Here is a 14,407-nt window from a genome sequence, read left to right on the forward strand (position 1 = left end):
GGAACACCTCCCGATCCTCTCAGATTTTATCCTATAGACAGACTTCACGACACGATCCCACCGCTCGAGTGCAAACACGTAAGCGATTGCCAAGATTCTCTACATCCAGTATTGTTTATGCTATCGCACCTGACCAAGATCATCCAGAACAAAGAAAAGTCCACTGATTTGGTGCCCCTCAGAAGACGTCCAGAATTGGCAAAACCAAAATTGGGAAAGAACAAGAAAAAAATTACATCACCACCTCCCGGAACACTTAACTTTATCAACATTAAAACCACTTCTTTGTTGTGTTCGCCGAGAATTCCGCTGGATGCGTGAGACGTGGAACCAAGGTAGTACATCTCCGTGCTAGGCGCTTTAAAGCCTTAGGGACCCAACCTGAACCGCGAGACGGGTTATCGTCGTTCCACATATGGAACCCATCATGGTCGAAGAAATCAATGCGCATCACGAACTTTGATGTCGCCGATACTTAATGATCTGAGGGTCTCTTAAAAAGCAATTCTCCTCTACCACTACGGTGTCGCCACCACGGCCACGGCGACTTGCGTCCCCTCTTCGTCAGTGGAAAGCTGGGCCCCGCAGCTGGCGTCCGGTTGCGTGCTGTGGAAGCGCGTCCGACTGACTCGTCCCTTCCCAAGTGATGTCGACCACCCGACAGCCGCCACGTGTCCTTACTGACCATCAGTGAGCCGCCTCGTTTTGCGCGGTTAGGTACGGCCGAGCCCCGTCCTCGTACGAAGCGGGCCCACGGACCACGTGTCGTGCCCGCGAAGCTCTCGCTTTTCCCCGTCCGAACCCGCACAGCCGATCCTCCCCGGTTCCAAGTCGCTCCCGTGTCTCGGTCGAGTCCCAAACACAGGAATAGCGCCCCTCTCGTTCGTTCGTTGGCTGTGGGTTCCACGACATCGCCACTCCTATCTCGTACTGTCGCTTGGCCGAGACACAGGATCGCTACCAGGTGACGCGAGAGGTTCCAATCACCGGATGGGTAGGTGATACCCTTTCCTTTCACTCGATGAGAATGGATGCGATCTCCATCTTGTCCATGCTACATGACCTTTTCTCTCGATGACAAAAACGACCTAATAAGGAAAACGGAACCAAGCGAGAGAGTAAGTCTTCGTCTTTTCTCCTCCTCCAATACTTTTTCTCCATCAAGGCAGTCGCCTTTCTTTTTTTGCTCCCGTTTTCTTCCCATTCTGTGGCAACAGGTGAGTTGGGACAGCTCTTATTGTTGTTAATTCTTATCCTCCGCATCCTCCTCCCGTCCTAATCTTTCATTGATGAAATAGGCCGAGGGAGGAGACACGAGTGGGAGGAGGAAGGAAGGAGGAGATCGAGATGGTGAGGGGCAAGACGGAGATGCGGCGGATAGAGAACGCCGCGAGCCGGCAGGTGACCTTCTCCAAGCGCCGCAACGGCCTCCTCAAGAAGGCCTACGAGCTCTCCGTCCTGTGCGACGCCGAGGTCGCCGTCATCGTCTTTTCCCCCCGCGGCAAGCTCTACGAGTTCTCCAGCTCCAGGTCGCCTCATCCTCTCTCCTCCCTCTCTTCTTTTCTCCCATAAAGCGAGGGTTTTTATTACTTTCCGAACATAGGAAAATCGCTACTTTACAAATCTATGCAACAAAACCAACCATCTCTCCTCCTCCTCTTTTCCTGTTCGCTTCATCCTGTTTTTACATCTTCCGGTTCATGTGGGCACTGCCATTATTATTAATTGTTGCACCGTACAACTAGGTCATATCAAGTGTACGTCGCAATGTTTCTTCGCTGTATTCATCGTCGTGTGTCGATATGCCCCCCAATTGATTCGTCTTGTCATCTTTTGTCTTTGCCTCGATTTAAGAGGTTGAAAGCCCATTAATGACTTCCCCGGATCTGGTTTTCTCAGTGCTAGCTTGAATAGGATACCTCTTCGTATAAAGGGGATTTGATGTCGGAATCAACCCGACCGATGCCATGGCACTATGTCCGGTTTGATTTGCGGATCAAGTAGAATGATGTATAATTTTTTAGACATTCAAGCACATTAGAGGTCAAACTTCTTTTTATTTTCTTTTCTCCAAAATTTTGCCTGCCTTCTTGCATGAATTTAGAGGTTGAACAATCTTTGTCCTGCTGCTCTCCATACGCTTCACATCTGATCAATTGTCACCGCTATTCATCTCTGAAATCCAGGAGGTTTGTGCTAAAAATCATTGACTACGATGGCGGCAAAATCACAGCTGATCATTATCTTTCTTGTATTCTTAGGAATCACATCCTCCATTAAACGCCCTTTGCCCTTTGCTGCGTGTCGATGCAACCCCAAGTCTTCTGTGAAATTTGTTCTGATCTTAGCTTCTGTGAAATGGCAAACTTAAATGAGTGAGAGCTTTGTTCCTATAGTTTTCTTTCAACTACTAGACAAAACTGTTCTCTCAAGAATTTAGCTGGAACTATACCGCGACGATTACTTGGTCCTTTGATTATCAATCCTTTGTGAAGGAATTTGCTTGCTTTCTCGAATAGATTAGGTATCATGTTATCCGCCTATGTCCTTCATTACTGAGACGAATATGAAAAAAACATGTGTTTTGCCTCTCAGATGCTTGTCTTGATCTATGCACGAACACTCACACGGGCATCTTGTGTAAACAGTGAAATAGTTTATGCCCAATTGGATAAATTCATGAGTTAATAAGGTACATCCAATCTATCGAAGAAAATATCCTGGCTTGATAAATATTTGCGTTGACCAAATACGCGATCACAAATTGGCCATGCTGTTTACCTCATTGACATGATCAAGAGTGCCCTATTACTTTCTTGTTAACTTATTTCTATATGTTTTAAATGTGATTGTTGATGTCGTTGACTATATTATCACTTTCTTGTTACTTCATCCTTATCTTGATAAAATGTGTTTGTGAATTTTATTGCATATATGTCCAATAAATTGTCAATAAATGATTTCTAGAACAGTGTATATGATCACCAGATGGTCGTATAGCTGCAAACTGAGCTTTTAATTATTTACTTGGAGTTTCACGTAATTCTTTATTTTCTAATCTGAAGTGTGCCCTTCGTGAATTACAAGTTACAAGATAACTTTCTGATTGATATCTGTGATAGTTAAAATATGAGATTGGCTATATGATTTATTTTGGTATATAAAAGTATGTTATCTGTTAATAGTTTCATCCTATTTGCTTTTGCTTTGTTAGAAGATTCTGTCTTTTCTAGTCATATTTATGCCATAAATATCATACATTTTTCTGGATGATCAGATCATAATATTATTTCCTTTCTGTTGAATATTCTATTGTCTTATCAAAAGATTAGGAGTCTAATGTTCATGGTTTAAGAATGACCAGTTTCTGAATACTTAGAAATTTTGGTCTTCCATTTTGTTCATTTCAATCATTTAGATTCTTAAAGAAGGTTACTGCCAATCTTTGATGTTGCTAATATGCGAATGCAGCTGAATAGGTAGTTTGACACCTAATGATGTTGTTTACTTGCATGCCAAAATGATCATTCGAACACCTTAAACATTGGTCTGGTAGTGGTAGCATACCAAACCAGCTTATCAAAGGTTGAGAATTCAAAACCTCATATGATATATTTGAAGGTATTTGCTAATTTAGTTAATAAAGATCTTGACAGTTTATCACAAGGATTTTAATTTTGAATGATACTGCCTATACTGGGTGGTACGTACCGGTCCGCCAGTAGACCGGTATGCGAACTGCCCGCTACCGGGCGGTACCATTGATTGAGGCTATTTCTGTCTCGTTCCCGCCCGAAATCGGTCGAAAATGTTTGATTTCAACCATCGCCACCTGCTACCGGGTAGTAGACCGGTATGCGGACTGCCCGCTACCGGGTGGTACCATTAGCCGAGGGAGAAGGAAGAAGAGGGAGAGGAAGAGAAGAAAAAGGAAAACCTAGAGATCCGGTGTTGCTCTCTCTCGATGATCCCAATCCGTCATCGCTTTCCCTTGTCGGACACCGCAGATGAGATGTCATCTCTTCATCTGAGGTGACGAGGCCTCGGCATCATCGGCAACTTCTTCTCATCTGTGCGAGGAGAAGAAGCCTCAATGGGGAGAAGAAATCGTTCCCCATGTGGGGAGAAGAAACAAGGCGACGATCGCCTCTTTTTTTCTCCCCACGTAGGAGAAGAAACCGCGCATAGGGAGAAGAGACGAGGGACGTCACCTCTTTTATTATTTTTTAACTAGACACATACACACACATACACATACATACATACATATCTGATACGGTACAAAATTATAATTCTTGGTTTATAAAAAAAAAGAAATCGCACATGGGAAGAAGAAACCGCTCATGGAGAGAAGAGACGAGAGATGTCGCCTTTTTTTATTTTTAAACTATATATATATATACATATATATACATATATATATATATACATATATATACATATATGTATATATATGTATAAATATATATGTATACATACATATACATACATGTATACATATATACATATATAACTCTGATATGGTATGAAATTATAATCTTTGGTTTATTAAAAGGTCCTAAGTTCAAATTATACTTTCATCACTTACCCTTTGCAAAAAAAAATGTTCCATTCACGGAACATATTTGGTTTATTTGATTATCTCACTTGCCACCCATAACGACTTGAGTTGGAGTTACTGTATCAGTAAACAAGAAATAAAAAAGGTCGAATTGAAATGAATTGACTGGATTCATTTCGTGTTGTTAGTGATGTTGCGTTTAGCTGAGGAAAAGATCATTTGGTCTGTACATGTTTATGATGATACAGAAATCAATCTTAGAAAGCAATGGTTCATTAAATTTGGATGTTTTGTTTAATGATCCTGCGGGTATCAGGGTGCAACAACCTATATAGCTATTGTGAATGAAACAATAGAAAAGATTATAAACTCATCATACATTAGATCCCAATTTTCCACTTTAAAGTGCCTTGCAAATATGTAAGGACAACATACTAATTTTCTAGCTTATCCTTTGGGTAATTTGACATCACCAGTACTAGCATGCTATAGTGTCCAAGATGTGGTTACTATCTATCTGATGAAAGGAGTAGAGGACAAGGTAATCGTATGTTGAGAGTCATCTCAATGTAATTTCTTATCAGAATTTGATACATCGAAAGAGAACTATGAGTTTTGTTGTGTGTGTTGACTGAGATTTAAGAGACTGATGATGGTGAATCATGAGTGCAGCTTTACAAAAGAAAGAAATAAAAGAAGAGAAGAAGTGGATTATATATGCTGGTAAGAGAGGAGATATGCTAGTAACGAGACAGCCATTGTAACTACGAGTACAGTAGTTGCAAGTTACTAAGCTAGGGACTACTGTAGCATTTGCTATGCCATGTTTGTTAATAGCAAGGAACAAAATGATTTAATTATTAATGTTACTTGTAAGTTAATAATGGAGGGAGATCATAATCTCAATTGTTTGATTGAGTCCCAAATTACTTGGTAAGTTTAGAAAGTTGCTAGAGAGAGTAATCAAAATAAATTTTGCCACAAAGTTGTAGGATTCAGTACTGATGATGTTTCTTTCTTTAAATCTAATGCAAAATAGATATATATCCTAATGGTTATATTTAGTGGTTTTACTTTTGAGGTTTCTTAAATGCAAAAACACTAACCTAGTGGGATAAGTAATGCTAGATGGATGAGAACTAAAATTTCAATTGCTTGAACAATTAATACAAGAAGAGTGAGATTTGGTACAATGGTAAAACTTTCTATTTATAAGGGCAAGGTCAAGTATGCCAATACTTGTTAGGTCTTACATTGGTAGAAACCTTGTGCATTGGATTAGTTGATGGGTATATCTAATCTTATGGATACATCTAATCTTATGGTTACAAATATGGTACTCCTATAAAATGATTATTATCTTGGATCATTAGGCATATTGGAAATAATTTGCAAAAACATTTTATCCAAATTCATCCAATATACAAAACAGTGAAACACTTTTTGCCATGCTAGGAAAGGTCTATTAATGATTTTTTTAATGGGTTAGGAAATAAGAAGGGATTAAGCTGTGGGGAGAGAGATGGCTAGAGAAAAATCAGCATCAAATAAGAGTTCTGATATTTTTTAGCAGTAGATGGTAAAAGTTGCCAAATGGAATCAGTTTGGAGAATTATTAGAAGTCGAAGACTACAATCTGTTTTCCTTCATCCACAATCAATTCATACAAATATAGGCTCGGACATAATTAGGTGGAGATGACCGTCAAAGAAACTACTGTTTTGTGGTGTAAAGTAAGGAAAAAAAATAAACTATAGTATGTATAGGATAAAAATAAGACAATAATATACAACCAGGTGATGAAAAAAAAAAGTTAAAAAGGGATTATGCTTGATGGGATGAAGGTTCGTAATGTACAAATCAACTCAATTTGGTTTAGAATAATGTGCACAAGTCATTTGATGTGACTGAAGAGATGACTCAAATGTCCATTGGATGATCGATCTATACAAAGGTTGTAGTCACATGGAATATCAAACGAGGTCCTTCTAACACTTAAGTTCAAACGAGGTCCCTCTAACACTTAAGTTAATTTCGAGATGAAAAGTTGAGTCACAAATAAACTGTAACTTATATTAAATTGGTAAGCTTTTGTGGTGAACTTGGCCTAAGAAATATTCCATGAGTCGAATATTCCTCCTTGAATTCTATATTGTGACTTAGCTTAAGTGCTGCATTGCTGGCTAGGGTCCACTTCCCCTATTGACTGTGTCACCATATGTCGAGTTGATTGAGAGTAAGTATCTCCTTATCACTATGGAACGTACCAAAAGAGACTAGATAAATAAGCAAACATGTCAGATAGATAAATAAATCAAGAGGATAATGCAACTGACTGAACAATATTCATTCATCAATAATAGATAAAAGCTGCAATAATTTTATGGACCTCTATTATTAGATTTCATGGACGAAAATCCTAACTAAAATTTTGGAAAAGGTAAAATATGAATTTTTTTTTCTGATGAATGTAATGTAAAGAGATATCTAAAACACTCTAAAAATAAATTCTTAATTCTTTAATAACTTTCCCAAACCATTTTATATTTGAAGTTTTGCAATAAGACAACATCCAAATAAGATTCTGGCAACATCATAAAACACTATTAAAAAAATTAGTGACACAAGATATTCAATATTGTAGTGAAGTAGTGAATCTAATCATGATTTGAGATGATGTAACCTCAGCGACAAATTCTCCTAACCTAGACATAATATGAACATATCTTGAGTCAGTTGTACATGGTACTACGATTAGAGCATTTTGCTAGACTTGGCCCAGTTTTTACCATATCAGTTCAGTTAACTTTGTTAACTGTCAAAATTCAATTGCATCAAATATTTTATTGTTTGTCTATTATCACTTAGACATTTAGATTCACGTTTGACTCGAGGCCAACTCTCAAGAAATTTTCCTAAAAACGTTTAATACTTAAGAGTAATCAATCATTAAAGCTGCAGATACAAATCAACTTTTGACCCTAAAAAGCAGTAATTCGCTCCCAGACAATCAGACAAAGCATATATAGGAAGAGCTGGTGAATGAACACGATATCACTATATCCAAAATCTATGCAAAAAAAAATGTCTTGCCTTGCAGCATCAATCTAACTGTCATGGTATGCTCTCGTCATGAATTATGTTTCACGAAGCTTAGAGCTGGTTGATATGTCAATATGTTGATCATGTTCAGCTGATTGGTTGGCAATGATGTAAGAGCCCTGTGAATTGCTTATACCTGGTTCTCTTCTTTGCCTACTGCCATGCATAGCGTTGGTGCCCTGAAACTTCAGGAGCATACTGTAACAATTTTTTTTTAATAGAATCTATTGCGGTGGCACTATAACTTAGATCTACTCATTATTGGCACCTAATGAAGGAAGCAGTATCATCAAAGGGACAACTCAGGTGCGGTAGGCTCAAAAAGGCTAGTATTTTGTTAGTGTCAAGTTGACTTACCAAACCTGCAAGCTTCAAAGTTTGTGCGCTGAAGCTTCAGGAGCACTTTATATCCATCTTTAGTGTAATAGAATTACTTTTCACAGAAAAATCATAAGCAACAACAGTTAAAATTACATCTACTCATTATTGGCATCCAATGAATGGAAGTGTTATCAAAAGAACACATAAGACTCCAGAGTCATTGAGGCTTAGATTTTTGAAGTCCAAGTTCTCTCTGGTCATATCAGACTTGAAGGTTCCATTAGAGCAAGCCTTCAGCGAATGTCTTATGAAAAAATAATGGCCCAGTACATTGAGGCTTCTATCAGGCAGTATCTGTATCATCTTACTGTTGCAAACAAGGGGTTAACTTCCATGGCTTAAATTTTGTTCACTTAATTTGCAAAAGAGTAGCCCAACTATTACAACAAGGCTCACCCTTAAAAGAAATGTCTTATGAGTTTTATAAAAGTGCCTAATACCTAAAAGGTCTCTTTATTATGAGATTATCTTATGCAAGAGATCAAATTATATTTACCTTTGACAAGTTTTTGTAATTGTCCATGTATCCCTGATGTTATTATAACTTTTCCATTTATAGCATATAATATTATTTGTTTTAGATATGCAAGTAGTTGTTGATGACTTATTATCCTATGATTGTCATGCTGACCTGCCAACTTTAAATCATATTATGTAGATTTTGTTCTGTCATTTAAGTTCCTTCTCAAGTTTTCATTTAGCAAAATGATTCCATTTTACAGCTATCAACCTCTTGCATCACAAAGAAACTGAAAACCTTCCGGAATTTTTGTGCATAACTCATCTTCTTCTAAGAGTTGCTCTCACAGAACGATGATTCACTTAACTGAAAATTGCTTACCAACTCAACAAGTATGACGTACGACATACATTTCTGTACATGTGGTGTGCAACATATTCTTGACCTAATATCTAACGTCAGTTAATGAAATCCTATTTATCTTCTGATATCTGGTAGAGGATAATTTTGATTTTGCTCATTGTATGGCGGCTTTCTTAGCTCATTAAGAGTTCATTCAGCACTCACACTAATCATTCTGATTATATTATACTTATTTTTACTTGCTTCAAGGGCACTACTTTTCTAAATTATTTTAGCTTACATCTCCAAAGAGTATACAGCTTATCCTTTTTCTTCTGCACTGGAAAATTATTAGTGTGGAAAGGACAATTGATCGGTATAAGATGCACACAAAGGATGCCAATATCATGGATAAAGGAACAGACAGCGATATGCAGGTAATCCTTGACTTTCTGATGAACTTTCCTCTTGAAACATCTGGCTTTAATGTGATGAGATATAATTGATACAATTTGTAGTCATATAAGTAATCAATTCATTGTTTTAGCTTACCTGAATAATATAACAAATAGGTTGAAAATTAAATGGTCAAGAAATTGTCAAGTCATTGACATGAATTAAGATATGTCAGCTGCGGAACCAAGCATGAGGAGATGCATCAATAAGAATATGTATAATACTGTTTATTGTAGTTTAAAAAGTTCAAATAACATTAAAAATAAGTAAGAAGATTCTGTTTGAAGAGAAGCACTCTGTTCTATCTGTTTGTCTATTTTGGAAATCTTAAAAGAGTACTGACAATGCTGCAGCAGTGGATATCTGAAGCCACAGATATAGCAAAGAAGATTGAAGTCATTGAAGCTCAAAAAAGGTAAACTACCTGAACTTGAGTCTGAGTTGCATCTTATGTTAGTATCAGAAGTAGGAAAGGAGATTACTATCACCAAGAAAAGTTTCTTTAATCTCGGGTTTAAGCTTGCCTCAGGAAACTTCTGGGCGATGGTTTAGAATCATGTTCATTAAAAGAATTATGTGAATTAGAAGCTCAGATGGAACGAAGCTTACATAAAATTAGAGGAAGGAAGGTAGAGCACAACTATCATTTCACTTGCTTTCTTTGAGACATTAGTTGAAAATTGAAAATACTGACAAAGATGCTATTTCTTTATAGCAATACGTGTTAACGGAGCAAATTGCACAACTAAAAGATAAGGTAAGTCAGTTTCTTAATGAGAGAGCAGTGTTGAAGTTTTCAACAGATTCCAGTGATTCTAATACCTAATAATAACTAAGCCTCTCTTTTTTCTTCTTTTGCTAATTGAGTGCAGGTGAGGGTTCTCCTAGAGGAGAATGTAAAACTACATAGGGAGGTATGAAGCCACACAAAGCACTTCTCATGAGTTTTGTAGATAGTCAATTCATCTAAATTCATGTTATTTTTCCCACTTAACAAAATTAAAGTTGACCTAAATTTAAATTCATCAATTAGGAGGTCGATGATAAAACCCAATTTTTCTGAAAAATACAGAGCTGTGTACATGATGCAATTTATGCAATCGACTTCTAACTTGATATGCGTACTGTTTTTTTGTTTCCTGAAGCGCCATATAGAACCTCAACTTCAGCTAGTTTCTACTAGAGATGTAGGTCCAAAGAATCATGGCAACCAAGAAATCACGGAGGTAGAAACAGAGCTAGTAATTGGCAGGCCAGGAATTAGGGAAGATAAATGAGATATCATGACACCATCACCAGCATCACGTCCATGGACTTGAAACAAATGACGCGAAGCTGCAAACAATAAGTTGATGGGGAGATTTCTTATCTTGGCACAGCAGGGTTTCGAAAATGATTGCTTGAAAGAATAAACTGGAGGAACTCAATCTGCTGATACTATCTATAGTTGCAGTAATGGTTTTTGTAGTAAAGCTAGGAAATTAGTAATTTTGAGTCGTGTAATTGAATGCATGAAAATTCAAAAGTTTCTACTTGTTCAACATGCATGCTTGTACAAGAATCATAAACCTTTTCTGTTGCCACTGTTCTATTAATGTAACATATGTTTCTTCATTATCAACAGAGGAATGATTTGAGCATCCCGATAGACTGTTCCTGAGATGTGGAGAAAAACTGGTTGCTCAAACACTTTTGTCATAAAGTAGAAGAAAATGACATGTGACTTTCTATTTCCTTTCCCTCATTCATAAACTCAAAGACAGAATATTTGATGCTATTGGATTCTTACACCATTGCATGTGAGAAGATTGCATAGGCTGTCTTTTATAGAGATTGGCTACGAAGTGATATCCAGTGGAAAGGCAAGTATGGTTAGCAATAGGGACTAATATGGTCAAGCCTAGTGAAGAAGAGGCCCAAAAAATTTTGGCCTTTAACTTATCATTGCAACCATTTTAAATGTCTATAGTTGGTTTAGAGATGTGTTATTGATTGCAGCTTACAATTAACATGATCAGCAATCACAAAATAATGAGTAGGATCCCCCAATGGTTCAAGCATTTTCCATGGAACAAACTTGTTTTTCCTTACCTCATTGGGTTTAAGCTGATAGATGTAAGGCAATTGGTCCTCAATGGTGATAGTAACTATATGTAAGTTAATTCCTCGCATAAGAGCTTACTTCTAAATCAGTTTCTCAGCTACAAACATGTGATATCAATAGACTCTATTGTCCACTAATTACTAAAGAAGAAAAAGGAAAAATCATTGTTTGTTGCCAAATATTATTATGAGTAGACTTGAAGAAATGTAAAATTTTTGGTCTATTTACAGAAGGAAAAAGTCTCCGAAAAAAAGTTTTAATTTTTTATTTTTTTCTCATATAATTTTTTTTTATTATATCCATGTAGAGTATTCCTTATTTTTTTAAAGATGAGATTATCCTTATAGCCTCTCTTCGTTGCCCCAATCACCCCTCTGACTATGACTCTTGTCTTCTTGATGCCTATAGTCTCACCTCTAGCTTCTCCACTGCTTCTATCCCCTTCTTTGGAGTCTCTCATCTCATCCCCTCCATTGTCTCTAATACCCACCCCAATCTCTTTGATCTCCACCCCCACCTCACCAATGTTAAAGCAACAATAGTGCTTCACCGATCTTCTCCACTTTTAGGATCATCTTTCCTACTCTAGTTGTTATTTAATCTACCAATAAAAAGTTCTCCTCCCCCTTCCTCTAATTGTTGGCTCTTACATCAATAATTTGTCTCATCTCACTATCCTTCTTTTGGCGTCTCCTTTGATATCCTCGGTGATTAAAGATCCTTTGACTCTAATCCCTCTCCTTCTTATCAAGCGAGGGGCATCGTGGCTAGACGGAGATGGTGGAACAAAAACAATCACGTGCCTCTATCGAGGGAGTTGAGGGAGAGAGATCTTAAGAGTTATAATTATAAATACCATCATAGTGATGCTATAGACATGGTAGTGTAGAGTGAAGGTTGGCACAGTGTTAGCATTATCATAGGGTTGATTCTTAAAAAATGATGAAGACATTTCAGTGAGGTGATCGATACGATGGAACAAAGTGGAGGTCAATATAGCTATAACATTATTAAGAGGGTAGTTTCCAAAAACTAATAAACAAACATGACAACCTGGAACGTGATGTGATGGAGGCCGAGTGTAAAATAATATAGATGGTTAAGAAAGAATGTTTTATAGGAATAAAATAAAAATAAGACGTATCTAGGAAATAATATATATATATATTTTTGGTTGGAAAGTTTACCCTTTGCAGAATCTGGCGCCACAAAATTAGGCTGGGTATAGGTCAAACCACATGGGCAGAGGAAAAAGGAACAATGTCAAAGGTAAAGAGTCAACATATGCATGCATAAACATCTCAAACTGATAAAAAAAATATATTGATGCCCTTCAAGTTTTAAAATATATAATATTTGATAGCATGCCTCTCTGCCATATTTGTAATGAGAAGAATAATTTTACCAATGAAAAGTACAATTTGTTTTCTCAAATTGCATAGATTCAGAATAAAATTTTAATTACAAGTCACAAAAATAATTAAGAATCCATTTTCATACATTCCGGGAGGTTGCAAAACTATCTCATGCACCTATTGTTATGAAACTTTAATCACCCATTTATCATAAAAGAAGAGTAATCTTACCATGACACTATTTGGACCAGAAACAATTTCGTCATTTTCGAAGATAAGTTGACCAAATTTATTCTATGCTAAGGTTAAGTCAATTCACCTCAAGAAAACTAAGTTGCTGAATTTTCATGTCAATGGAAAACAAAAAAAGAGTTCGATGCAATCCTATATAAGAAGGGCACAGTGACCAATGCCGGTGCAGACTTTTCAGGAGCTTATTCGCAGATACCCATGTCTGAGAATTACCAACATAGCCTTGCAGAAGGGGGCAAAAGCAAACTCACTTTCTCTCTCTAAGACTCCCATCCTAAATAATTCACTCCACTATGTGTCCCTTCAACGTTAATTAGTGTGCCAAAATCCAACACATTAAAAGCTTATATCCAACGAAATACAAGACTCAAAATCCTTGAGCATGGCAGTCTGTATGTATGTCCTCGAAACTGGATTCGAGTCTCTTCCTATCAGAAAAAGAAGTAAAGGTATCTCCCTATCAGTTTCATTACGGCATGTCCCATCCTGACATGCTCCTCCCATGTAGAATGGGGACATCCTAATGGATAGTGCAGGGGCCGACCTACCATCACTGCATCTCCTCCATACGTATTTCGAAGAAGAGAAGACGATAGCGATAACGATCTACACCAACACAACTTTTTGATTGAGTGTACTTCTTCTCTTATGTTCTCGAAATCTAACGGCAGTCGGCCTCTAAGACAACCAACCATACTCTTCAGCGTATGCTTTGCAACCAAAGGTTAATTGCACATCTAACTTCTATTCGGGATTGAGAGGATTTTTTGTGATATATATATTGTTTTCCTTTTCTTTTCTTTTTGACATCCCAAAAGTAGGCGATTTCGTAGTTCTCTCAAGTAATCTGGTTGTTTTCTCTACATAACCTCTTGTCGGACTTCCATCCACAGTCTTTAGTTGCGGTCATTCCTTTTGATCTCTGCCGAGTGCAACCTAAGTGGTCTCCACCATATGAAGTGCACTCACTGATAGATATCAAAGGATGGACTTCTGTGGCTCCTCTTTTTATGCATGCTTACTTCTGTCCGAACAAACTTACCATCATCTATCGACCAGTTCATAATCGAAGTAGAATTTTAAATGATCAATTACTTGTTGTTTATCGTGCAAAACAAAAAACCTAAATCTTGTCGAATTCCAGTTGGTTCGTCTAAGATCTTCTTAGAAGATATTATGTATTTGTATTTTTGTATATATAATCATTCAGCAGGTATTCCCCAAAGGAAAAACTCCAAAACCATGTAAACAGAAGCCCTTAATGAAACATATTTAAATTGTGATTTCGGACGACCACACCTCAAGATATTGCAAGACGATGATTTAGATTTAGAGGTTAAGTTATACGCCTCTTAGGAGCTTGTCCATGTCACAATCTCGTACGTGGGAAGCTT

General features: G+C 37.3%; 1 protein-coding gene across 4 annotated transcripts; it reads left to right on the forward strand.

Annotated features, from left to right (window-relative positions):
• The first annotated feature begins 1,033 nt into the window (after positions 1 to 1,033).
• LOC135630802 (MADS-box transcription factor 50-like) lies at positions 1,034 to 10,942 on the forward strand. Of its 4 annotated transcripts, none has more exons than XM_065138012.1 (8): positions 1,034 to 1,118; positions 1,299 to 1,529; positions 9,202 to 9,283; positions 9,656 to 9,717; positions 9,832 to 9,931; positions 10,018 to 10,059; positions 10,175 to 10,216; positions 10,448 to 10,942. In XM_065138012.1, the coding sequence occupies exons 2-8, from the start codon at positions 1,348 to 1,350 to the stop codon at positions 10,577 to 10,579; spliced, it is 642 nt and encodes a 213-aa protein (XP_064994084.1). In that variant the 5' UTR covers positions 1,034 to 1,118; positions 1,299 to 1,347; the 3' UTR covers positions 10,580 to 10,942. The 4 variants fall into 4 exon arrangements, with proteins under 4 accessions (XP_064994084.1, XP_064994083.1, XP_064994085.1 ...); XM_065138011.1 differs by having other exon boundaries at positions 1,079 to 1,217; XM_065138013.1 differs by having other exon boundaries at positions 1,079 to 1,217; positions 9,659 to 9,717.
• The last annotated feature ends 3,465 nt before the right edge of the window (positions 10,943 to 14,407 follow it).

Source organism: Musa acuminata, chromosome BXJ3-2, assembly GCF_036884655.1.
Source record: "Musa acuminata AAA Group cultivar baxijiao chromosome BXJ3-2, Cavendish_Baxijiao_AAA, whole genome shotgun sequence".
Classification (NCBI taxonomy): domain Eukaryota; kingdom Viridiplantae; phylum Streptophyta; class Magnoliopsida; order Zingiberales; family Musaceae; genus Musa; species Musa acuminata.

Coding starts and splice junctions, on each gene's coding strand:
- LOC135630802 (XM_065138012.1), top strand. CDS start 1,348: ATGGTGAGGGGCAAGACGGAGATGCGGCGGATAGAGAACGCCGCGAGC. Junction 9,284..9,655: donor GAACAGACAGCGATATGCAG/GTAATCCTTGAC, acceptor ACAATGCTGCAG/CAGTGGATATCTGAAGCCAC. Junction 9,718..9,831: donor GTCATTGAAGCTCAAAAAAG/GTAAACTACCTG, acceptor AGCTTGCCTCAG/GAAACTTCTGGGCGATGGTT.